Here is a 27,044-nt window from a genome sequence, read left to right as displayed (position 1 = left end):
AACATGAAAAACACCTTTTTTGTTACATTCTGGATTTATTTCCCATTAAAAATTTTTTAAAAACACAGTTGATACACAATGTTACAATTTCAAATGTACAACATAGTGATTTGACAAATCTATATATTCTGTGCTCACAAGTGTAGTTACCATTTATTGTCATATAACCCTTGAATACCACTGATCATGCTCCCTATGCTGTACCTTTTATCTTTGTGACTTATTCATTCTATAGACACTTGTATTTCCCTCCCCTTCACCCATTTTGCTCATTTATTATCCCCCACCCCCAAACCAGCCCTGGCAACCAACAGTTCTCTGTACTTACAGGTTTGACTGATTGTTTTTGTTTTCTGATTTCACATATAAGGGAAATCCTATGGTACTACTGTCTTATTCCATTTTGCAAAATATTCTTTAGGCTCACTCATGTTGTTGCAAATGGCAAGATCTCATTTTTTCTTATGACTAATATTCCCTATGTGTATACACAGATCTCTATCCAGTTATCTATCACTGAACACTTGGCTATTGTAAATAATAATGCGATAAATATATGGGTGCATAGATCTTTTTAAATCAATGCTTTGTGTGTAATATGCCCAGCGATGGAATTGCCAGGTTACCTGCTATTTCTAATTTTTTGAGAAAACTCCAGTTTTCCACAGTGGCTGCACCATTTACGTTTCCACCAGCAGTGCACAAGGGTTCCTTTTTCTCCACATCCCTGTTAACACTTTACGTTTTGATTACAGCCATTCTGACAGGTGTGAGGTGGGAGCTCATTGTGGTTTTGATTTGCATTTCCAGATGATAAGTGATAGAATTTTCAAGTGTCTGCTGGCCAATTTGTGTCGTCTTTGGAAAAAACGTCTAGATCCTGCTGCCTTTTTAAATCAGATTGTCGGGTGTTGAGTTGAAGTTCTTTATATTTTGGACTATCAACCTCTTACTGGGCATTTCATTTGCAATTATCTTCTCCCATTCAGCAGTTTGCCTTCTATTCATTTCCTTCTCTGTGCGAAAGCTTTTTAGTTTGGCGTAGTGTCCCAACAGTTTATTTTTGCTTTTCTTGTCCCTTGCCTGAGGAGACACATCTAGAAAAATGTTGCTAGAGCTGATGTCAGAGTACTGGGAATTTTAAACTTTCAGGTCTCTCACATTTAGGTCTTTAATCGATTTACTCTTGTATATGGTATAAGAAGTGACCTAGTTTCAGGTCTTTCATGCAGCTGTCCAATTTTCCCAGTATCATTTACCAGAGACTATCTCTTCTCCATTGCATACACTTGCATCTTTTGTCACACACTGGGTACATGTGTGGGTTTATTTCTAGGTTCTCTATCCTATAATCTTGACCTATGAAACCCTTAACGTTCTTTAGTGAAATAGCCTGTAACTTCCACACACTTTACCACTTAGGTTAGTATATGTCTATCTGGCCTCTAAAACCAGTTTAAGATAGTTTGAAACAATCAAAACTCCCATGGTAATGTCTACAGAGCTTCCTTGTGAACCAACCATGAAGAACTGCTACCTCAAGGTTACTAAAAAGTTATCAGCATATGAAATCAGGACATTAAATGTTCTCAATTGGCTTTTCATTTATTCTGAAAGCAATTCCAAGACACTAGTTTTAAAAAGGGTAGAATTAATATTTTATTGTCACTTATAATCAGATGGTAGTTGGGTATATAGTCTTCATACTTGATCTTTCCTTTTTGTAAATAAAAAAAATTACAAGTTTTCAACAGCCATGGGCTGGTTATGTTTTCAGAAAATGTAATTAGATTAATTCATTTATGGTGGCTTCAAGTTTTTCCTTATTAGCTCCGGAAAATTCACCCACCTGTTAAGGAAATATTGATTTGTGGTTAGATACAGCATTGTCTCCTTATTTTGTGACTGAGATATCCCAGAATGGGGTAAAATAGGGGGAGGGTAGAGGGAGAGCAAGTATAATCTTACTTGAAAGAACTGGTAGTTGCCCAGAGATCCAAATTTTGTTAAAAACTAGGGTTTTGTTTTCTCCCCTCTCCCCATGCCCCCTTAGTCTGAGGGAGAAATTGTAGCTCAGTCTTAAAAATAAATGTACTTTACAAATATGAAGGACCAATCACGGGATTAGTGACTAGTTCTAACAAAGATCAATTTGCAGATGTCCCAGCATGTACTGAATCAAGAATGACCTATTTAATAAAGTAGAAAATGGGGATAGACTTCTCCATGCGAAGGGGTAAGTCCCCTCAGTATCTTAATTTATACCATGTTTTCCTACTGCCCAGCTGGATATAAGGTCAGATGTACCTACCTTTTGTCCCTTCTTAAAAAACTGGAAGGTCGGCATGCATTTGACTTCACACTCTGAAGCAACATCCTGTGAGGTGAGGGGGAGGAGAAAAACAAGATGGAATGTTAAGTTTTGACAGAAGTCACCTCAAACCAGACCTCATTAGTCAGCACTAGGACAGTTTTTTGCACTCCCCTCTTAGAGGGCCACTGACCAGCAGGACACATCGGATACACTGACCCAGCGAGTTGTTTAATCAACTATATACTGGCTATTGAAGCAATTAACAAATCTGCCTGTAACTATATTCAGGATTCTAATCGTCAATATTCCTTAGAATCTCTTCTTTGCTCCTTGTTTTTCCAGTCTCATCATGGCAGCGGAGTCCACAGGTGATGGTCACAAAGATTAAAGCCCAGTGCTGGGCAGCCTGGGTGGCTCAGTGCTGCCTTCAGTCCAGGGTGTGATCCTGGAGACCCAGGATCGAGTCCTGAGTCAGGCTCTTCTGTGTCATGTCTCTCATGAATAACTAAATAAAATCTTTATTTTTTTAAAGCCCAGTGTTATTAGCAAGAGGACCAACAAGCCATTCAAGAACAAAAGCCAAGGCAAAGCCGGACCCCGTTTCTTTCTTTTATTTTTTATATTTTATTTATTTATTTTATTTATTTATTTTTTATTATTTTTTAAATTATTTTATTTATTTTATTTTATTTATTTTATTTTAGATAGTCACACACACACACACACAGAGAGGCAGAGACACAGGCAGAGGGAGAAGCAGGCTCCACGCACCGGGAGCCCGACGTGGGATTCAATCCCGGGTCTCCAGGATCGCGCCCTGGGCCAAAGGCAGGCGCTAAACCGCTGCGCCACCCAGGGTTCTTTCTTTTAATCTCACATTTGCTTGTAGGTTCTTATATCTGGCTGCATCTCAGAAACATTCTCCAATTCTGTTATGGGAACACTAAATGAAAACTTCTACCCCCCCCCCCCATATCCTATTCAAGGGGGAAATGCCTTGGAAAATGGTGTGGTTTGGACAAGAGTCTCAAATGAAGAGAGCCAGTAGGAATTGAAAATGTCCACGTGGTCCTTAAGAGGCTCGACAAAGAAATGTAGAACCACAAAGCAGCTAAGGAGCAAAAGCAATGAAGGAGGCTGGATTCTGAGAACCAGATCACAAACCACACAGCTTCCAGAAGAAAGGAAGGTGTTGTGGGGACTTCTAGTGGAGTATTCAGGAAGGCACAGGCCCAGAAAAAAAATGGAGCTGCCTGAGCCACTAGTAATGGCAGCATGCCAGCTTAAGTCCTCCTCCTCCTCTGAGACTATAAAGCTATAAAACCATACATCTTTCCAAAGTTGCTGTCAGTAGCACAGCAGGAAGGGGGTGGGGGTGGGCATTACTGCTGGGAATTCCTTCCACATGACCTTGACTTTTCCTCTAAATGCTGGCTGACAAAGAAGCACAAGGACAGTAATGACTAGAATAAGAATGACTACTAGGTTCTGAGTGCTTAGGGAAGTAGCAAGAACACGTGATAAACCACCACAATGAAGATCCTACAATCTCAGGAACTCCCTGTAGCAAGAGCATCCAGGATTGAAAATGGGGTAAAGAGTTGACAGGGAGACTAGAACTGTATGTGTCCAGGTTCTGGACGAACTGTGGGTGAAGATTCAGGAAATCGGAAGATGACGAGTTAGAAAGCGAGGGGCACTGGCTCAGGTAAGACTGAAAACTGGTGGTCTCTGGGGCTCAAGCTGGTCCAGACATGGTGCTTGGCTCATGCAAGAGCTTAGAGCAAATCTCTGCATTGGTTGCCCAACAGCAGATACCTCTTGAACTTGAATATCTGGGAACACAGGCTCACTCTTCACAACACCGGGGAGAGAAGCTGTTTGCCTCAGCCCCTTCCCTCTCTTTTGCACATGGAACCCACTGGATGGACATCACCTTGCATGTAGGCACTTGGCAGAAGGCTCAAAGGAGAATGGGGTTCATTTTGTTTTATATTCACGTAGAAGGGCAGTGGCCTAAAAAGAGCCGCCTTCCCCTTCCCCACTCCTAATCAGAAACCCCCAGGGGTGCAACTGAGCTGCATCACAAAGGAGGGTAAAACCGGACCTGGACAGTCACAACTTGCCCATGAGAAAGCGTTCTCAGCAGAAAATACAGGGTCTCCTCTCAGTCCATGAACGTGATCGTCTCATGGACATTCTCCGATTCTGGATGCCTTACCCTTCACCTACTCAGAGATCAGCATTCCTACGTTGGTACAACTGCTTAATTTACAATAAAATCTTAAATCTGGAAAAAAGACGAATGCTCAGAAGTAGTGCCAATGCTTTGAGAGATGTATGAACAAGATTTTAAAAATAATTTTTAAAATTGCAGTCAGATCTTAATGCTTTAACTAAAAAGCTTACCAGGTTAAGAGAGTTTTTTCTTTCATTGGGTATAAAAGTGGTTTTTGTTTAAGGTGACCTAGGATTCCATACTATAATCCTCCAAAGTGAGGCTTTATTTGCAATTTATGTACATCCTTATGAGTAAGTTCTCAGACATGCTGTAAGGCAAAAACCGTAAAGTGAAATTGTTGAGCTTATTAAGGAAGATCACTTTTATTCACGTTAAGTATAATCCACATTCAATGTAGAAAAATTGGAAGAGGGAAACCATTCCTATTCTCAACTAGCTACTACAGACCTTTTACTGTTGTATCTAAATGCTTTTCTTTATAAAACCCATGCTATGTGCATGGTACGCGTATTAGGGACATTTTACCTACATACTGGGTATAATGTGCATACAATGGACTTTCCCCATGGAAAAGTACACCACTCTTTTTAGTGGTCCAATAGCAATCCCCATATGGACATAGTATCATTGGAACTAATCCACTGGTCAATATGTAAAAGGCTTTGATTTTTGCTTCATGCAAAAACTCGCATCTTCCTATACAAATATCTGCATCGGTCAATACCCCTTGAAGCAGAATTACTGAGACACAGAACATGCTCCTTTTAAAGGCTCCAGATACACATTCCAGTTGGGAGGTAGTTGTAATACATATCAACTGACCAGTATTTATCAGGACTTGCATCAAACAAACGGATATTTCCAGGCCCATTTCCTCAGTGGCAAGAGGAAGAAACTACAAGAACCAGGGTGGTTAATGTACTTAACAGTGTCCCTCATTTCTCTAAGTATGTTCAATATTTTCTAAGATTTTTGTTTAAAGGTCTTCTAAAGAGAATTTTTTTTTTTGACTTTCCATTCCATGGGTATACTTGCCTATTCTGGTTACAAGACCACACTGTATCTTTATTATGGGGTTTGACCTTTCTCATCCCCCCACAATTTCTTTCCAAGGTCATGTTTGTTCTTATACTTTCTAGGACCTTCCTGACATTCTGAAATCGTACAAGCCAAGGCCCCAAAATGTCAGATTAAGATTGCATCCAACTTGGGAGTACTGACACTTTAGTATTACTGAGTCACTTTTCAGGAATACAGTGCACCTGTCTACTAAGATCTTTTATAGACTTCAGTAAAGTTTTGGTTCCTACCTAGCATTTGATCTTAATGTTTTGCTTTCTACTACTTGTTCTATGGACTAATCTCCATATTCCTAGAGGGACTCTAAAGGTATCTGTACTTAATGGTAACTAAATTTTAAGGTTTCTCACTTTCCTCACTTCTCCATCCCTATAGTTTAGCTCAATTTGATTTTTTTAAATAAGTATAATGAGACTACTTTTTACCTTACTAAATTTAATTTCATTGGTTTCTAGCTTACCACTCCATACAACTATTTTTTTAATAAATTAATTTTTTATTGGTGTTCAATTTACCAACGTACAGAATAACACCCAGTGCTCATCCCGTCAAGTGTCCCCCTCAGTGCCCGTCACCCATTCACCCCCACCCCCTGCCCTCCTCCCCTTCCACCACCCCTAGTTCATTTCCCAGAGTTAGGAGTCTTTATGCTCTGTCTCCCTTTCGGATATTTCCCACACATTTCTTCTCCCTTCCCTTATATTCCCTTTCACTATTATTCATATTCCCCAAATGAATGAGAACATACACTGTTTGTCCTTCTTCGATTGACTTACTTCACTCAGCATAATACCCTCCAGTTCCATCCACGTTGAAGCAAATGGTGGGTATTTGTCGTTTCTAATGGCTGAGTAATATTCCATTGTATACATAAACCACATCTTCTTTATCCATTCATCTTTCGATGGACACCGAGGCTCCTTCCACGGTAAACACCTGGTTTTGTCACTTCTATTAACCCCTCTAATCAAAACACACACAGTTCTAAATGCTTCTACAACTACCAGGTCTAAATTTTACAAAATAAGTATCCTACACTGTACAGAGTTGAGACTATAATCAAGTCTACCATTTTCAAAAGGGCTTCCTTCTTTTTAAAAATATTTAGAAAAGATTTTGAGAGCGAACTCAAGCAGCGGGGAGGGCGGAAAGGGGCCAGGGAGAAGGAGAGGCTCCCTGTCCTGTGGGGAGCCTGCTGGGGGAACTCCATCCCAGAACTCCAAGAGCATGACCTGAGCTGAAGGCAGACACTTAACCTACTGAGCCACCTACCACCTAGGCACCCCTCCTACTTTTCTATGAATACACTAAGAATATTTTGTACCACATTATATGTTCATGTCTAACTGTTTAAATCTATTACACCTAAAAGGTAACTTTTTCTTGCCCAAGTGCTTAGGGCCTATTAAAATTACATGTGGCTTACGCCAATGACACTATAAAGTCTGAAATTCATCAGTAGGAATTATTTGCACAGAAACTTGAAACTAGTCATTAAAAGTTTCACCTATTAAGGATATAATACTGAGAAACGTGACTGACATAACTTTTATCCTATTTTAGAGTCAAAATGAGGGGATGGTCTTACCCAGAGCTGCAAATTCCTTGAGGAAAAAACCACCACCTGACTGTTTAATGAACTGCTTTTTGATAGACTTAGCCAGGAGGGTAATTCAGAATGGCCAGGTGAGTAGGAGCTGACAGGCACTGTGTGACACGGGGTTCTGGAAGTAGTTCAATTTTTAACTCCATGACAGGTCCATGAGGCCATTTAGACAGTGTCGTAATAGGATCATTACAGGCAGTCAAAGTAAAACCGTGTATGTTGCTCAATTCCGGGGGCAAAGTAAAGGGTCTCCCAGTTGTGAGAGGGTCACTCCAAGGTCTAGAAACCTTAAGGGTGTGCATGCTAATCTGACCGGAAGGAGCGCTGCCGCCCGCAAGTCCTTGGCTTAATCTGCACATCTCCTTCCCCCAAGGTTTCTGACTCAGGCAATGAGAGCACCTGTCCTTGGTCTGGCCAAGGGCAAGGGTCAACCCTTGCAGACTCTGTGTCCACTGACCTACCCCTCCTGTTGTGCTGCAGTCCCATGATCGGTTCCAGCGTGGTACTAATGAGAACTTACCAAAGCCGCCTGAGGATTAAAGGACCTAATGCAAGCAGGGAGCCTAGCACAGCATCTAGCACCTGTTATTACTTCCCAATAAAAACTTAAAGAGAGGGCAGCCCCGGTGGCGCAGCGGTTTAGTACCGCCTGCAGCCCAGGGTGTGATCCTGGAGACCCGGGATCGAGTCCCGCATCGGGCTTCCTGCATGGGGCCTGCTTCTGCCCCTGCCTGTGTCTCTGCCTCTCTCTTGCTCTCTCTAAATGAATAAATAAAATCTTTAAAATCCCTTCCAGGTGCCACTTTCACCTGGCTAAAGTGACCATATAGAATTAGGTTTAGATTTAGAGTAAGGGTTTATTCATAATCACCCGCTGCTATCTATTCTGATTTTCGTAAAACTCTGGGACACCTCAGAACAATCACTTTACCTTATAGAATAAATTCATTCTAGACCTACTACAGGCCAGTCAGGTAAATGAGAGCGGGCCTCTGGTCCCAAGAAACTAACGGTAAAGGACAGACAAGATTGTAATACTAGCTAAGGTTCACTGAACATGGCCCGGGCACTACTCTAAGCACTTGCTGGGTATCCTTCTCATGTAATCCTGACACCTCTTTTATGATGGATGAACACTGCCATTTTAGAGGCTCAAACTGAGGCAAGGAAGATAAGGGATGCAACTGGAAACGAAAACAGGCAATCTAGGTATGGGATCCTCCCCATTCTATTACCATAAATACAAGAGTAAAAGAGGGGCAGAGGAAGACCTGGAGCCATCAAGGAAAGGAAACTAACCTAGTCTGGGTAGAGGAAGGTTCCTGGAGAAGATGTGAAGCTTACAGCTAGGAGTTTGGGAGGTATGAAAGAAAAGAAAGTTCCAGGTAGAGATGACCCCCGACCTGTAAAGGCAGAGTGTCAAATCAGAAAATGTGCTAGGAAAAAACAATTTGTTGATGGTAGGCCCTCACAGGTTTAGAAAGTACTGCCATGTACCTATTCCTATAAACCTTTCAGTACCTTTATTAAACATTCTCTGTTTGCTCAATAAATAAGCCACCCTAGGAAGTTGATGGGTCAGGTATTAAGATCTGGTGCTAAAGAACCAAAGCTCAAGGAAGAAGAAAGGTTAGCTAGAGCACAAGTCCCCAAGCCAGGCCTGGAACCCAGGTGAGCACCCTTTTTGCCACATCATACCCTAAGACCCTCCTGCCCCACGGGGACTAAGGGAAAAATGTTCACGTATCTGTAAAGAACTCCTAGGTGTTGTTCTTGAACATGGAACAAGCTATCCTAGTACAGTGGGCTGTATGAGAAGCAAATCTTATGCCAGGAGCTGGATCTGTACCCACCCTATGCCAGAGCCTCCTCTGAGGTACGCTGGTTGAGAGCAAGGGCTGGGAGGTCAGAGAACTTCTTTGAAATTTCAACTGCCACTACTAACAGTAACTCCCTAGACGAGTTCTTTTTCTCCTCTGTAAAAACGGGGATGGCTAGCACCAAGGATTAAATGCATCAGTACTTATAAAACTGGCCTAAACAAGCATTTGTAAAATTCAATCACTCCTCAAATCCACCCCCTCCCCTTTCTCTCCTCTCCATCAAGCACCTTGGTATTTGTTCTTGAAAACACTGGATTTTCTAATTGACTAAAAGCAAGCAAGTGACTACTTTCTCATGTCACTAGTTCACAGAGAATCTTCAAAGTGGTCTCCTAGTTTTTAAGTCTATGGATTTAGTTATCATAATCAAATGAATATATAAACTTGCAGAAAGGTGACAGGTAAGGTACAGAAGCCTCAACCATTTGTTTTTAGGTTTCTTCTAGGATGTGATGTACACAGCTCCTGATAGCTAGGGTTAAGCTCATAACTGGTATGTTACCCTTTTTTGGCTAGGGCTATAGTAAGAAAACAAACACTTGCATTTCAGAGAATAAGGTCCAATGAGAAAAGCTCAGTAGTAGTCCAAATTTCCAGCCACATACCTGACAGTCATCCACGTCTACTTCAAGGAACACCACGTTAGAATACTTCTCAGAGAGGGACTAGAAGATTTAAAATGAAAAAATCCAGATTTAGAACTGGGTAGGTTCCTAAACAGAAACTTAAATTAGTAGTTTCTACTCTTATTAAGATTCAAAAATTCAGACTAGGGACCAGGTAAGCACAGGAACCTATAGTCTCTGTGAGTCAAATTCCTCCTAGCATAAAAGAAAGTGGGGCCTAGAATTTCAAATAGGATCTGGGTTTCAACCTGAAGAAAAAGAAAATCCATTTAAGACAACCAAACTAAGTTCTGACAGTTGTCTTCCATGGGCTACACATGTGTCAAAATTAAGTTGTCACACTACTACTTTAAAAGATTTTAAGTAATCTCTATACCGGATATGGGGTTCAAATTCATAACCTCAAAATGAAGAGTCCCATGTTCTAAGGACTAAGCCCACCAGATGCCCTTTAAGTTGTTACACTATTACCTTTAGACTAATAACACTCTGTCCTTTCCTAGCTTTGCCACTACCAACCCGAGGAACCTAGAATCTCTTCTAAAGCAACTGGTTTCATACTCACATGAAAGAAAGGCTTGATCATTTTGCAAGGTCCACACCACGTGGCTGAGAAGTCAACTACTACAAGTTTATCCCCAGCACTGTTCAAGGCTTCCTGAAAAGCATACTAAGAGGAAAAAGAAAAGCACAGGTTAAATTTCCCAAAGTCCTGATCAAACTTGATAGAATGCGACGCAAAGAATGATTCAAACGTACTGCTTTATAAAAATTTAATAAACTGAAATGAACCAAATAAACTGCTTTAAAAAAATCCTAGAGTGTGTAGCGTTACTTAATAAGATGAAACAAGTATGATGTATAGAGTGTGCGTCAATAGTCGTGTCTTCATCAACCTATATTCAAACTGAGCGCATGAAAATAAAGACCTATTAGGTTTGCACATCAAATCTGGGTATATGATAAACATGTGCTAAATGCTCCTGCACTGACGAAGACCTCACTTCAACTGAGTAAGTCACCAAGGCACAGAATTTTGCAATGAAAACCAGGGTTGAAAGCTCTTTTTTTGGATTGTCTATGATGGAATATGTCAAAGGCTTTAAAAATATCAAGGAAAATAAACTTCCACTCAGAGGAGTCACTGTTGACATTAAGCCTATTTCCTCGTACTCTCCTTAATGGAGTTTCAAGAGATGAGATCATTCTGTTTATGTCTGCCCTTTATCTCAAATTAGTGACCAAAGGATAGCTTTAGTTCCTTGTGCAGGGACCTTTCCTCAGAGGTTATTTTGCATTAGAAATGTCAAAAAAATTCCACCAGTGAGATGGCATCAAGAAATCCCTCACCACCAATTCCCCTGAATAATTTACCAATGGTTTTGATACTGTAACCGTAGGAACCTAACCTTCTAGTTAAAAGGGACTCCCTTTGAACCCCAATTTAGTCAGTGCTTACCAAAAACTGGGGCAACACAGCAATCACAACATAACTATCTGTATCTGAAGTCTGGGTTTTCCGTCAAGGGGAAAATGCTAGTCACATTGGTTTAATTAAAAACTAACATTCTCCTCCCTTGAAAGCTAAGAATCCTATCAGATCTGATCCAGTAAAGGAAACACCATTAAAAAAAAAAAAAAAAAAAAAAAAAAAAACCTTAAGTGAATTCCTCTGCGGTACAGTTACTTTCCTAGATTTCTAATTTCGACCTCATGTTTTTTGGAGAAACAATTCACAAGTGGTATTTCCAGGTCATGACCTCTAACTTTTTCAGTTATTCACACATAATCTCCCATCCCACCTTTGGGGTGTGGGGAGAAAACATGGGGGCAGGGGTGGGATGGGGAAGCGGGTAGGAGAGGAAAAGAACAGGTTAGAGTTATAGAAATTCATTTTCCCAAACTATCACCAGTTTTTCCAAATGAATTTAACTTAGGGCTTTTATGTGATTTTTTTTTTTTTTAAAGGTCAAACCAGCCATTCTTTTCTGCAAGAACCAGGTCAGACACACACACACACACACACACACACACATCCAGGAATGCTACTGTCACACGAATGCACTGTTTTGTGAACATAGCAGGCCCTCCGTAAATACTTGGTGAAATTACTTTCAAAACAAAATAGTATACAAACACTCAAGGGTTTCCCAAACAATTCTGAATCAAATTCAAGCAAAGCTACCTAAAATTCTGAAAAGAAGAGAGGCACGCAGCAACTTTTGGCTTAACTGAAGAGTTAGACGTCACAACCAATTCTCTTCTCCTGATACTTAAGTTTGTCTAAAAGAGACATCGGTTTGAATGAGTAACTCAAGATTATCTCACCAAGATGCAAACCACAACGTCTAACTCCCAGAGATGAACAATGAACATTAATAAAGGTCCTCATTATGGAGCTAAATATTCCAAAAGCAAAATATTTGGGGCAGATGAGAGCAGAGTCTAGAGTGTCTTTTCCTAAACAGACCCATTCCAAAGATAATTAACAAGCATGGGAGTGCCCATGTATAGAGGGTAGGAGTTCAACAAACGGGCAGCTACTACTCTTAAAAATAACACACAACGGTGTGATTTCTTCCAAACCACATGGACAGTCCGTTATCCCACTTGTATCTCAAATAGAAGATACCAGTGGTTCTGAACTATGGCACCTCAGAGACAGCTGTCCTGGATGGCCAACGGCACCAACTCTAGTCCAGCAGGATGAAAATCTAAAGTGTATTCAACATTTGCAAGTAACACTGAAACGAGCTTAACTTTTGATTAACGTCTCTGGAACATTAATTTTGAAGATCAGCTGAATGATCGGGGTCTTTGCGCTCCAGGCTGTAGTGGGTTTTTTTTTTTGTGTGTAACCAACTTCTGGTCACCCCTGTATGTCTTCTCCTTGATGAGGGGAGGAGGATGCCAAAAGTATGACAACTAAGATATGGAAAAACTGATAGATGTGTTCCAGGAATCAACCGATTTTGTTTGTAGGTATGCACTGAGACAACGACTGTAAACCACTCCAAGTCTTCTCCCTCCTTTATGGGTTCTCACCTGTTGGGTTTACTGATGAAGAGGTCAGAGCCTGGGGAACACACCCCCAAACACACCCAGACTGATTTGTCACTCAGTGGGTACTGAATAAAAGCAGGGGGAACAAAATTCTGTATTAGTGACCTCTCCAACAAATGACAGGGTTGCTAATTTTAATATAAAAGCTCACACAATAATAATAAAACGTCAATAGGAAAAAAACTCAGGACAAGCAGATAACAAATGGTAATTAATCCATCAACAAATGGGGCGGGGTGAGTTCAGAGTCACTAATAATCAAAGGAGGTACAATTTTTCCTACTGATGATTTGGCCAAAGTTAGAGGGGGAAAGGTCAGTGTCGATGAGGGTGGAGGGGCAGAGCACTCTCCTATGTATGCTTCTTGGGCACTTATAAGCCTTAAATAAAAGATTCACACCCCTTGACCCCGTCACTGCACTGGACCCTAACGTGAGGAAGCACGCCTGAACTCTGTGCAAGGGGGCATGAACGAAAACATTCACCGAGGCACTGAAAACCGCCCAAATGTCCAGCAACACGTTCAGGTACTGCATGGATTCCAAACCTTCCAACTACACAAAAAAGGGTTCAGGCTAAACTGGGGGTGGGGGTGGGGGTGGGGGTGGGGGGAGGCTCAGGGACAAAACAGGATACGGAAAATAACCAACCACTTAGGACTTGCTCGTAGGAAACAAGATCTCGGCTGCGCTCAGTTTTCTACAACGATCATACAGGCTTGCTGAGTATAGGGGTCAACAAAACGGTGAGGCAGGCACCCTACAGGGCAAGTCGCGTTTCCGAAGCCACCCAGCGTCTCCCGTCCAGACGCTCAAGGCGGGCGAGGGCCGGGATGGGAGGGGAGGGGCCGCCAGGTAACCGCTCCCCGCTCTCGAGGGTCTCCCCGGGGGGCCAGCACCGTCGGGGGCGCGCACCTGCCGCCCGGGCCCCGAGCACGCGGCGCCCCCGACCGGCCGGGCCCAGCCCCAGCCCCAGCCCCAGCCCCAGCCCCAGCCCCGCGCCCTGAGTCATCCCCCCGCCAGCGCCGCCGGAAACACGCCCAGCGCCGCCGAGGAGGAGCCCCAGGGCGCGGCCCGCCGCGCTTCCCCGCCGCCACCTGGGCCCGCGCACTGCAGGAGGCCGCGGGGCTGCCGCCGGGACGCGCCGCCCGCCCGCCGCCCCCAACGCGCCCTCCAGCGCCCGGCCCCGCCCCGCCTCACCCCGGCGGCCAACCGGGCCTCCCGAGCACGGGGTGCAACAGGAGCGGGCTGGGGGGGCTCGGCGCCCTGGCCACGGGCAGCCCCGGCATCCAGCGCCCGGCCCGGCCCCATCCCCGCGGCCCACTGGTCTCCCGAGCACGGGGGTGCAGCAGGAGCGGGGGGGGGGGCCACGGGCAGCCCGGCATCCGGGCCGCGGGAGCACGGGGTGCAGCAGGAGCGGGGGGGGGCACGGGCAGCCCCGGCATCCAGCGCTCGGCCCGGCCCCATCCCCGCGGCCCACTGGGTCTCCCGAGCACGGGGGTGCAGCAGGAGCGGGGGGGGGGCACGGGCAGCCCCGGCATCCGGGCCGCGGGAGCACGGGGTGCAGGAGGAGCGGGGGGGGGCCCCTGGCGCCTTGGCCACGGGCAGCCCGGGCATCCAGCGCCCGGCCCGGCCCGTCTCCATCCCCGCGGCCAACCGGGCCTCCCGAGCACGGGGTGCAGGAGCGGGGGGCCCTCGGCGCCCTGGCCACGACAGCCGCGGCATCCAGCGCCCGGCTCCCTCCCCGCGGGGCACGCTCGGCCGCCCCAGGCGCGCCCAGGCCCCGGCGTCCCCTCCCCGGGCAGCGAGGAGCGCCTGCCCGCCCCCGCCCTCGCCCTCGCCCTCGCCCCCGGCCGGCGACGGAGGCCGCGTACCTTGCTCTCGATCTGCTTCACCATTTTGGCGGCTGGCGGCTGGCGGCTGACGAGCGGCGCGAGACGGAGCGAGCGGGTGCCGAGCGCCGGCCGGGGCCTGCCGGGGACGCAGCCCGCCTTCCCTTTATAGCGACTGGGGGCGGGGCGGGCGGGCGCGCGCGGCGTGCGTGTGGCGGGGGCGCGCCCGCTCGGAGCCCCGGCCAGGCCCCGCCTTCCGGAACCGCGGAGACGCCGGGCGGGGGCGGGGCCTCCGGGGGCGGGGCCTCCGGGGGGCGGGGTTGCCGCGGGCGCGGGGCGGGGCTACCGGGAGCGGCCCAGGCTCGGAGCCCGCGGCCCCGCCCGCCCGCGCAGCGGCTGGGAGCGGGGTGCGCGGGGGCGCCTGCGGGGCGCGCTGTGCGGGGGGCGGGTCCCCCAGAGCCCCGGGGCCACCCGGGAGGGGATCGGCCGTAACCGAACGCCCCACGGGCGAGAAGGGGCGGATGAGCTCAGCTAGGGCCGGATTCCTCGGAAAGGTCCGCCACACTCCTCCCCCTCCCCGCCCCCCGCCGGCCCCGCAAACCCCACAAAGTGCTGAGTAACGATGACCAGGAAATGCCTCTTCGCTGGAGCTTATCGCGACGGCTCTCTTCTCTGCCCTCTTTCCTTTTCTTTTACTTTCACCGTTGGAACCGCCGCTGCCCCGGCGTGACACTGCACTCTAGTGCGTGGGAGAGGGCAGGAAACGGGCTGGGCTCCTGACCTGCAGGCACCTGCCTGGGGGGGCGGGGTACGTGCGGCTCCACTGGTGCAGGTGCGGCCGCGAGCGGTCCCGACCTCCCGATGCCTCAGTGTTCCTGTCTGTAAAATGGGGATCTTGCTGGTCTCTAATTCATGCCAGGGGTGTCTTGAGGATGAAATGAAGTGCTTGTGAAGCGATTAGGACACTGTTTTGGTACCATAGCAAGTACCCGATAGTTATAATCAAAGCTGGTGTGAGTACTAATTAGGCCTGCTTGGTGTCCTTGTTTGGGGGGGGCGGGTAATGCTGCTCTTGGCGACCTTATATTTAGAATGGCGCCAGTACACACATTTGTGTGAGTTTTTTCTACTACTGGTAGAACCCGGAACAGAGGTGTTGATCCAGGGATGCGTGTTGCAGGTTGGGTCTGGTAGGTTGGTAGGCATTGTGAAGGCCTCGGGAGGGCCCATCAGCGGCAGGAGGTGAAGGTGGCAGAGGCTTTGAGCTGGAGAGAGGAACGGAGGCTTGGAGATGGAGGTGTTGGGGTGGGGGTCTGAGCAGGAATTTTCAGCGGGGGAGCAGCTCTGGGTGGAGCTACCTCTAGGTGTGTTTGTTGGGATGGTGACACTAACCCCCTGCCTTCCTTCTGCCAGCTCTTGCAAACAGAGGAAGGAAGAAAACCAGGGGTTTGAACCCATCGTGCCTGCAGGGTTGAGGAGCACAGGGCCCATGAGTAAGACCACGGACGAGGGTCCCGTTCTGAGGGGTGGCCTGAATGCAGCAAGTTTCCCACAGAGTATAAAGACTATTGGGGCAGAAAAAAGGTTTTATGGGGTACCAGGACAGAATATATAACCTGCTTTTCTGCTGCTGTGTCTTCCCAACCTACACACTAGTTTCAGGGCTTATCTTATTAGTGGGTACATTTACATGGAAGATGACTCAAAATCATGTGCTGTAGAAAGGGGAGGGAGGTACAGGCCTTCAGTGGCCATCCAAACCATGCTCAGCTGACATCTCCTCTTCACAGACCTTCCAGGTATAGAGTGACCCAGAGGAGATACTGACTGCCTCCCACCTTCGCAGGATCGATACAGAATGCCTATGGGGGATGCTACAATTCCAGAGAATAGGGAGCCCGGAGGCTGGCACGTAGGTTAAGAGCCCAGACTCTGCAATTTAGAATCCTTGTTCTCATTCCCACTCTGCCACTTAGTAGCTGGGTAACTCTAGAAAAGTCTAAATAGTCTTTCTGTGCTTCAGTTTCCTCCTCTATAAAATGGAGCTAATAACACTTCATGCTGTTATAAGGGCTGAGTGAACTTAAATATATGTAAGCTGCTTAGAACTATGCCTGATACACAGTAGATGCTATATGAGCCATGATTACAGGCTGTTAAATGGAATGGTGAAATCCCTCTGGAATGACGCCAGAGGTGGAAGAGGAGACTATAAAACAGGTGTCAGAGTCCTAAGTGAATTAAGTAATCAGGAAATCAGTAATGAACAGTGTGCTCTATAACATGACTCTCGAAAGAGAAGGATTTTTGCCCCAAAGGGTGGAAGAAAAGTGGGCTAGACCTGGCCCTAAACAGCAAGTACCCCTGCTTATGGGGACATGGGAAACTTGTGTTCCATTGTGACAAGCAGGTGCATTTTATGAGGAAGGTGGAGTGCAAGGGAATTTTTTGGGACAGCCCAGTGAGGGGGAATTTGGGCAGAGAAGTAGTGGGAGAAGAGGAGAGACAGAGTGATGTCAAGGGGTCCATTTTAGGGGTTGATTCTGCATGTTAGAACTTCCAGCGGTAAGAAGAAATTTCTACTCCAACTGACACTTTCAAAAAGGGAAGAGTAACTCATATTACCAAGAACTCCAGAGGCCTAATGAAGTCACAGGGCCACCATCTCTACTGTTTCATTTTCATTAGGCTCTCCATCTTCTGTGAAACTAGCCTAGTCAACTCCAGCCTTAGGTTCCCTGAAGGGAAAAGCCTTCCTCTCCTTTGTTTTAGTAAACGTTCTGGGAGCTGATCTTTATTGACTTGAGTTGGGGGTGGGGAGGAAGAATATCAGCCTGACTTGAACCTTTTGGACCAGGAATGAGGAAGATCCAGAGGGTTAACAGAGGGAAATGGATATGTCCATCGCCAAAAACCAGAAACAAGAAGCATGGGTGATGAACTTGTGTCAGGTTTCTGGGTCAGCTCAGTCTGAGGCTCCCTGGGGACCTGGAAAACTAGGTTTGCTGTCTTTGTACAGGTCCAAGTTTGAAGAAAATGCAGCTCTAGGGTTTCTAAAGTAAGCTTTTGTAGGATCATCACTGTGGTCCTTGACCATCTCATTCAGCATAGCTGGGGGTACCTGTTGACACTGTACATTCCTGGGCCACACCCAGACACATATATGTAATAGCAATCTTTTGAGGTAGAGCCCTGGAATCTGCATCTTAAATAAGTATCCTAAATGATTAGATACACTAAGATTTGATAGACTGCCCTGGCATCTTCAGAGGAAGCCAGCATTAGTTCATCTTGAAGACTGTGATTGGTGTAGTCACTATGGAAAACAGTATGGAGGTTCCTCAAAACTTTGAAAATAGATATACCATATGGTCTAATAATTCCACTGCTAGGTATTTACCCAAAGAAAATGAAAACACGAATTTGAAAAGATATATGCACTTCTCTGTATATTACCCCATTATTTCTAATACCCTAGCAGCCCCTGTCCATGGATAGATGAATTTTAAAAAATATATACATACACACATGTACACGCACACAATGTAATATTATAATAAAGGATGAGATCTTACCATTTGTAACAATACAGGTGGACCTAGAGGGTATTCTGCTAAGTGAAATAAGTCAGAGACTGTCTGACAATCCATATGATTCCACTTATATGTGGAATCTAAAACACAACAAATGAATAAGCAAACAAAAAGCAGAGAATCAGCCCTATATATACTGAGAAAAAACTGATGGTTTCCAGAAGGGAGGAGGGCAGATGGATGGACAAAATGGGTGAGGAGGAGTGGCAGGTCCAAGCTTCCAGTTATGAAATGAACGAGTCACAAGAAATAAAAGGTACAGCATAGGGAAGATAGTCAATAATATTGTAATAATGTTGCATGGTAACAGATGGCAGGTGCACCTGTGACAAGCAGAGCATGAGGTATGGAGTTGTGGAATCACTGTCTTGTATACCTGGCACTGATGTAACATTGTGTGCCATATATCCTGAAATTAAATAAATCAATGAATTAATAAATAATATCAGTCCCCAGTGTGGGGGGAGGTGCTTGAAGACTGTCTAGCAAGAATGTTGAGATAGGAACATGGTAAGTGATATAGAAATGGGAGCTCAAAATACTATAGTAGAGGAGATAATTGAAGGAAAAGGAACAACTTATACATGTGTGGAACAGTCATTAAGTGCCAAGCCTGGAGAGCATATCTTCCAACATTCTTCTTAACACCCCCTAAGAAATAGATACTATTTTTCCCATTCATTGTACAGAGAAGAAAATTGAAGTTTGAAGAAGTCATCTGGTCACACCAAATGCACACTGATTCTATTCAACTTTGTGTTGCAGGTTTCTAGCCAGAGCAATTAGATAAGAAAAACAAAAGGCATCTGAATTAGAAAGGAAGAAGTAAATCCTCTCCCTTTGCAGAGGACATGATCTTGTATATAGAAACTCCTAAAGATCCTATAAACTATTAGAACAAGCAAATTTAGCAATGATGTAGGATATGACTCAATATACAAAATTCAAAAAAGAATGACTTGTATGTAAATTTAATAAAAAAAAGACTTGTACAATGAAAGCTGCAAAACCTCATTAAAAGGAATTAAAGTGTTAAATAAATGGAAAGACAATCCATCTTTATGGACTGGAAAACAATATTATTAAGGTGTTAATACTTCCCCAATTGACATATACATTCAATAAAATCCCTGTCAAAATCCCAGATGCCTTTTTTCTTTTTTTTTTTTTTTTAAATTTTTTTTTATTTTATTTTATGATAGTCACACACACACAGAGAGAGAGAGAGAGAGAGAGAGAGGCAGAGACATAGGCAGAGGGAGAAGCAGGCTCCATGCACCGGGAGCCCGACGTGGGATTCGATCCGGAGTCTCCAGATCGCGCCCTGGGCCAAAGGCAGGCGCCAAACCGCTGCGCCACCCAGGGATCCCGAGATGCCTTTTTTCTGCTGAGGTGGACAAGCTGTTCCTAAAGTTTATATGGGAATACAGGGATACAGAATAGCCAAAGCAATCTTGAAAAGAAGAACAAAGTGAGAGGATTCACACTTTCTAATTTCAAAACCTACTACAAAGCTACAATATTCAAAACAGTGTGGCACTTGCATAAGGATAGACATATATAGATTAATAGGATAGAATTGAGAGTCCAGAAATAAACATGGGTTTATTTATTTATGTTCAGTTGATTTTCTTTTTTTAAGATTTATTTATTTATTTTATTCATGAGAGACACACAGAGAGAGGCAGAGACATAGGCAGAGGGAAAAGCAGGCTCCCTGCAGGAGCTGGATGTGGGACTTGATCCCAGGACTGCAGATTCATGCCCTGAGCCAAAGGCAGATGCTCTACTGCTGAGCCACTCAGGCATCCCTGTTCAATTGATTTTCAACAAAAGTATAAGACCATTTAAAGGAGAAAGGATAGTATGTTCAATAAATAGTGCTGGGACAATTGAATATCCACATGCAAAAAGAATGAGGTTGGACCCATACCTTACACCATTTACAACTAGTCACTCAAAATGGATCAGAGATCTAAATATAAGAGCTAAAACTATAAAATTATTAGAAGGACACATAAGTATAAATTTGTGTCCTTGGATTAGGCCATGATTTCTTAAATATGACACCAAAAGAACAAGCAACCAAAAAAAAAAATGAATTGGACTTCTACAAAATTAAAAAAAAATGTGCCTCAAAAGACACTCAAGAAAGTGAAAAGACAACCTACAGAGTGAACAAAAATATTTTTAAATCAAATGTTTGAGAAGGGACCTGATTTTAGAATACATAAAGAACTGTTACAGGGATCCCTGGGTGGCGCAGTGGTTTAGCGCCTGCCTTTGGCCCAGGGCGCGATCCTGGAGACCCAGGATCGAATCCCACGTCAGGCTCCTGGTGCATGGAGCCTGCTTCTCCCTCTGCCTGTGTCTCTGCCTCTCTCTCTCTCTCTGTGTGACTATCATGGATAAATAAAAATTTAAAAAAAAGAAAAAAAGAAAAAAAAGAACTGTTACAATGCAACAGTGAGAAAACAACTCATTAAAAGAATTGGCAAAGCATTTGAACAGACATATCTCTAAAGGAGATATATAAATGGGCAATAAACACAAGAAAATATGTTCAACATTATTAATATTAGGGAAATACAAATCATAGCTCCTAGGAGACGTTACTTTACACACACTAAGGCTGATACATAAATTACAGACAAGAACAAGTGTTGGTGAGGTTGTGGGGAGATCGGAATGCTCACACACTGCTGATGGGAATGAGAATGGCACAGCTGCTATGAAAAAGTTTGGCGATTCCTTAGAAGTTAAACATAGAATTAGTATATGATCTAGCAATTCCACTTCCAGGTGTTCGCTCAACAAAGTTGATAACATACGTGCACACAGAAACTCACACATGGATGTTCATCGTGGCATTATTCTTGATAGCTAAAATGTAGAAACAACCTAAGTGTCCACCAGCTGGTGAATGGATAACAAAATGTAGTCCACACAAAATGTAGTCCACACAATGCACTATTACTTGGCCATAAAATGGAGTACATTTATGATACATGTCACAATATATAGATGAACTTTGAGGGACGCCCGGGTGGCTCAGTGGTTGAGCATCTGCCTTTGGCTCAGGGCGTGATCCTGGAGTCCCGGGATCGAGTCCCACGTCGGGCTCCCTGCATGGAACCTGCTTCTCCCTCTGCCTGTGTCTCTACCTCTCTCTGTGTGTGTCTCTCATGAATAAATAAACATTTTAAAAAACAAGCAAACCCCAAACAATACAGATGAACCTTGAAAAAATGCTCAGAGAATGAAGCCAGTCAGGAAAGGGTACATATTGAATGATTCCATTTGTTTCAAAATTCCAGAATAGGCAAATCCAGTTAGTAAGTGCATGATTTCCAGAAGCTGGGGGAAGTGGGGAATGGGAACTACCAATGGGTATGGAGGGTTCTGTGTTTTTGTTTTGTTTTGTTTTGTTTTTACGTCTTAAATATATTCTGGAATTAGATAATGATCATACAATTTCGTGAATATACCAAAAGCTACTGAAGTATAAAACAAAATTGGGATATCTCTTCTGCCTTCACAAAATAATCTAATATAAATAAATATGTCTTACAAATTCTTAAAAAAAAAAAAAGAAAGAAAAAAGGAAAACTAAAGCCCCTTCCACAGAAGCCAAAGAATCTAGTTCTTGTAATTGTATTTTGGAAAGCTTATCTCTCCAAAAACGTGAGTTAATGCAAGTAGAATATCTTTGTCCAGTGCCATTAACCCCTTGTCTAGAGCCAAGGGTGATCCTGATTCTCGTGGGAGGACAACTTGCTGATTGGTAATTACAAATCAACCAGGAAGTACGTATTTGTGTATGATCTGTTCCTTATCTAGAAAGTTTCAAGATAACAAATCATTCAGTGGCACTCTATTAACAATCTGACTGTGCACAATTATTCTTACAAACAGGTAAACATTAAGAGAAGGAAACTGATCCCATGGAAGAGTTTTACATGGTTGGATCCCTAAGACATAAAGGAAGTGTTCAATTGAAACACATGGTTGTACGGGATGTCCAATCCTGGAACTATTTCAACATCACTTGACTACAAAGAAGTAATTAAATGTTCAATAAGCACAATCAAGATTATTCTAATGTGGCAACTTTGAGGGTATAGTCAAAGTGTCATAAGTCAAGATGTATATACATTATCAGTCGGACTGTTATATTGGCCTTTACCTATTGTTTATCATTATAACTTGGCACATGTTTATGAAGCATGTTCTATCATACTCTCCTTGCAGGGAAACAGGGTTAAGTCTTTGAATTAGAGACCTCATCAGAAATAAAGGGGAATTGAAGAGACAATAAAACTTAAAAAAAAAAGTATCACTGTAAGTACATGTATACCAGCTGTGATTTGATCTTTATTTTGCTCATAAAGGGTATCTTTACTCCAATAAAGCACTTGGAGCTTCTTTATTTCTCCTTCCATCGCTACTGCCCTGGTTCAGACCACTTTATCCCTTCCCTGGTCCACAGCCTACCGCGTAGGTCTGCGTAACCTACCTTCCATCCACATTCTTACTCCATTCTTCACACAACACTATGTAAGTCTGAGCACGTCACTCTACTTGAATCCCTTCAATGATCTTATCGCTCCATGAAAAAAACATGAATGCTGACCACAAGATCATGCTTCCCTCAGTTCCTCTTTCCAAGATGTTCCCACTTTGAGATCAACTCCAAACTCCTGAAAGAAGACACAGAAGTCAGGGACATCTGGGTGGTTAAATGGTTGAGAATCTGCCTTTGGCTCAGGTCATAATCCCGGGGTCTTGGAATCAAGTCCCGCATGAGGCTCCCCATGCAGAGCCTGCTTCTCCCTCTGCCTGTGTCTCTGCCTCTCTGTCTCATCTCTAATGAATAAATAAATAAAATCTTAAAAAAAAAAAAGACACAGGATTCAGACTCACAAGGATCAAAATATCAGCTCTCTTCCTAAAAATGCTGGATACCTAAAAATGCTGGATAATACCAGACGGGCAGGTATTATCAGACCTTCCTGGGCAAAATTTCCTTGTAGAAATACAAGGACTGAGGTATAAGAGTTTCACCTCCACTTACTTGAGGGCACTTTCTATTTTATTTCTTGATAATTGTAGAAACCAGTAAAGCACTGTCTAATACTAAACTGGCATGTTTATGGCATCATTACCATGCTAACACAATTCTTAAAACAACTGTAGAGACATGGGGCTTTCTGTCTGTTTTAATTTATCACTTTTCTAATTTACGGGAAATTTACTATTAGTCATTCACACTTAGTCATTTTCTCAGGAACACGTTTAGAAAATGATTAGAAATCTGAAAACTGAAACCTATAGTCTAGCACTTCCCAATTCGGCCCCAACAAACCAGACGAGTGGGTCAAATCCATTGAATCCTGAGGAGACAGCAGGGTTTTACGAAATAACACATATTGAATATTATCAAAATTATTCATAGGCCTCAGACAGACATAGTCACCCTTAACTCTTAACCATTCTCTCCTAAAGACAAGCCATGAGTTCTTAATGGAAAATGTGGTTTGATCACCAAACATGTCAACGTGAAGCAAAACATGAACTGCAAGATGGCTGAACGTAAAGGTAATCTATCTTGTAAACTCTCTGGTTTCAGAACACATTGTGCCCGTCAGGAAAAAACAAAAAATAAGTGTGGTGCTAGAGTTGCTTCTCCTGGTGAAGCTCCCCTGATTCCTTGGAAACAGGTAGATTATTGCTAAGTTATTATAAAATAACACTGTAGTCAGTGCTTTGCCACATCAGTTCTTTCTATATTGCTATCCCCACAACGGCCATGGGCATCTGTAGGGCGGATAGGAATAGTCTTTTGATGGGGAGGAGACAGAGACACCCAAGTGAGAGGATCTGCCTGAAATTACACGCTTTACAGAAGGAGATCCTGGGTAAGACTCTGCCTAACAGTGATCCAGAAGTCCCAGGCCTTGGTCCCAGGCTTGGCTGTGAGTGTTGTTCATTCTGGACAGTATCACATTTGCAAGTGTGGGGGGAACTGGTCCCCTTGTATCGATTAGAACTCTGTCTATGTAGAGTGACAGGAACCAAACTGACCTAGAAAGAGGAATTCTAGGGGTAGGTTTGGCATTGAAACTTGATGAAGAAGGTCAAGTGATGTCACCAGGACCTAGTTTCTCTTTTATCTTTTAGTTCTACAACCTCTGCTTCTCCCTATTTTTCAGACAAGCCTCCTTTTTCGTTTTTTAAGATTTTATTGATTCATTCATGAGACACACACACACACACACACACAGAGAGAGAGAGAGAGAGAGGCAGAGACATAGGCAGAGGGAGAAGCAGGCTCCATGCCCGGAGCCCAATGTGGGACTCGATCCTGGGTCTCCAGGATCACACCCTGGGCTGAAGGCGGCGCTAAACCGCTAAGCCACCCAGGGATCCCCCAGACAAGCCTTTTTACTGTGGGAGCAGTTTCGTTGCTGCTGTTCCAAACCTAAATTCCTATCACTTCAAATCCAGTGAAAAAGGGTAATTTTATTTTTTTGCCTCAGGAGCCCCAGTCCAGGCTTTATTGTGTCCTGTTGGTTGTGGTTGAGAGGACCAGTCACTATGATCACTGGGACAATGAGAAATAGGATCCTACGGAAGGAATCTTCAGGGACCTCTCAGCTTCTTTAAGATGGCAGGATTTGCTTTTACTGTCCTTTCTAGATGTCATATCATAAGGAGGCTATTTTTTTCTAAGCAGAAAATAAGGATGGACACTGGGTGAAAAAAAAAAAACAAAAACCACCACCCCTTTTTTTGTAGCCTATGCAGGTCTAAAATGATCAATTATCAATTGTCTGTTTGCTTCAGATTTGCCTCTAGAGCCACGTCAGCAGCTCCAGCTGTGAGGGAATAAGCTGGAAAAGGCCAGAGAGGCTGTGTCCAGCATCTAAGCACCAAATTCAACAACCTTTACTATCACTTAACAAGCCAGTAGCCCAAGAGACCCAGGCATATGTACAAGACACAAATTTCATGATCGGCAACCAAGATGCTTCTTTCAAATCTAGAGAAGAAAGGGAAATGTTTCCAGTCTATAATCATGAGGATAATTAAATCGCTTCATTATAGGACCCAATAACAATTAGTAAATTAGCATTGGCCCCTGATCCCCAAGAGGAAACATATTATTCTGGGAAAGTAAGAAGATTAATAGGAATACAATAGAATTTAGGGCCAAAAAGTATTAATAATGATTTTCATTATACAGGTTTTTCACTGTATTCATATTATTAAACTTAATAATAGAGTAATTATTTATATGAGAAGAGTTTAGTTTTATCAGTCATGATAGGCTAAAGGAAAGGAAGAGTCCTAATAAGGGAAAGATTTTGTCTATGCCAGAATTTTGTAATCCTTAATTTTTAATTCATCTAACATTCCAGGATTGTTTCCATTTCAACCTTAGGTCAGTTGAAATAGAAGGTATTTTGTGAAATTCCTTAAGGCACTGATAAAGCAGAAGCTTATATATATATATATAAAACCAAAACATAAAAAACCCCTAGATCCCTAGAGCCCAGACTCCAGAAGGCAGTACCATGCTGCTTCTGCTTTAAGAACATTCTTTGTCCTCTTTGTCTCTCATCTTCATGCTAAAGGACAGGTTCAAATTTTTGTAATGCATGTTGAGGTTTGTGTGATACAGGTTCACAGCTGCAAAGAGCTAAAGCTTACCTGTATGACATTCTCACAGAATTTCTGGTAATGATGCAGAACTAGGCTTGGAAACCGAGTGGGAGCAAGGGAAGGAGATAGCAGTGTGGACCACACCCAAAAACCAGCCACAAACCCAGTCTGGTTGAGGACCCTCCTGCCATTGCCACTAAATACTCCAGTGCCATTGGATTACAGTTGGATAAGACAGGATGCCTAGTTAAGTTTGAATTTTAAGTAAACAATGCATGAGTTTTTAAAAGTACAAGTATATCCCTTGCAATGTTTGAGACATATTTATACTGAATAAATTATACTAAAAATTGTTTTTTATCTGAAATTCAAATTAATTGTACTTTCATTTGCTGAACCTGGTAACCCTATACTGGAGGTTTCACTGCTGTTGCCACTGCTGTCTCTGAAAACCAGATATCAAAACCACTCAGATTTTGCAGGCAGTTTCTGCCTCTTTGTATCATGGTTCCAAAAGGAGCCTCACTGAAACGGTTATGTGTGATCCGTGGAGCCTCTGTTACATGCCCCGGCTCCAACTGCGAGGAAGGTCAGGAAGCTGATGGTGTCTCCATTATTAGTGGGAAGTGGCCTCTGTCTTCCACTAAATCTTAAATTCCTCAGACACAGGAGTGAGGCAGTAGTGAGGCTCAGATACTGGGGAAGAAAAAAGATCAATGCCTATCCTATTTTCCTTTAACATAAACTCCTCCTCTTTCTCATTGTCTAATGGCCTCTATATTGGGGGCCAGGAATGATAATATCACTCTCTTCGCCAGCGACTGGTCCAAGAACCCAGATCTAAGCCAGTTAGCATATGGCATCCTGTTGGCCACAAGGACTGTTGCAGAATTAGCTAGGTGACCTATTCTCGGCCAAGGAGATGAGAGGAAAACACTAAAAGATTCTAGGGAAAGTTACCTTATTCCTGAGACCTACATTAAAAAAAAAAAAAAAAGATCTCAGCTTCCTCCAGTTATTATTTTGGATACTCACAAGGCCTGAAAATTCTGCACCATCTTGCTTCCAGCCTGAGATAAAGACCCAAGAGAGAAAATAAAGGCAGAAAGCATCACGGTACTCACAGAGAAGGAGAGCTGGA

The 27,044-nt window shown here is 43.7% G+C and overlaps 1 protein-coding gene across 1 annotated transcript; it reads right to left on the bottom strand.

Annotated features, from left to right (window-relative positions):
- Positions 1-1,634: 1,634 nt before the first annotated feature.
- On the bottom strand, positions 1,635-14,838 carry TXN (thioredoxin). Its single transcript, XM_055302272.1, has 5 exons — positions 14,688-14,838; positions 10,317-10,421; positions 9,731-9,790; positions 2,312-2,377; positions 1,635-1,849 (listed from the first exon to the last, which is right to left on the bottom strand). The coding sequence occupies exons 1-5, from the start codon at positions 14,709-14,711 to the stop codon at positions 1,787-1,789; spliced, it is 318 nt and encodes a 105-aa protein (XP_055158247.1). The 5' UTR covers positions 14,712-14,838; the 3' UTR covers positions 1,635-1,786.
- Positions 14,839-27,044: the final 12,206 nt, after the last annotated feature.

The sequence above is a fragment of the Nyctereutes procyonoides genome, unplaced genomic scaffold (assembly GCF_905146905.1).
Source record: "Nyctereutes procyonoides isolate TBG_1078 unplaced genomic scaffold, NYPRO_anot_genome, whole genome shotgun sequence".
Taxonomy (NCBI): Eukaryota; Metazoa; Chordata; class Mammalia; order Carnivora; family Canidae; genus Nyctereutes; species Nyctereutes procyonoides.
The sequence above is the reverse complement of the archived record's forward strand: the minus strand, read 5'-3'. Positions and strand labels throughout refer to the sequence as shown.

Excerpts from the sequence above, each read along its gene's own strand:
- TXN (XM_055302272.1), bottom strand. The coding sequence starts at position 14,711 with ATGGTGAAGCAGATCGAGAGCAAG. Across the intron at positions 2,378-9,730 it reads TAGACGTGGATGACTGTCAG|GATGTTGCTTCAGAGTGTGA; the intron begins GTATGTGGCTGG and ends CTCACCTCACAG. Across the intron at positions 1,850-2,311 it reads TTTTTAAGAAGGGACAAAAG|GTGGGTGAATTTTCCGGAGC; the intron begins GTAGGTACATCT and ends TTTCCTTAACAG.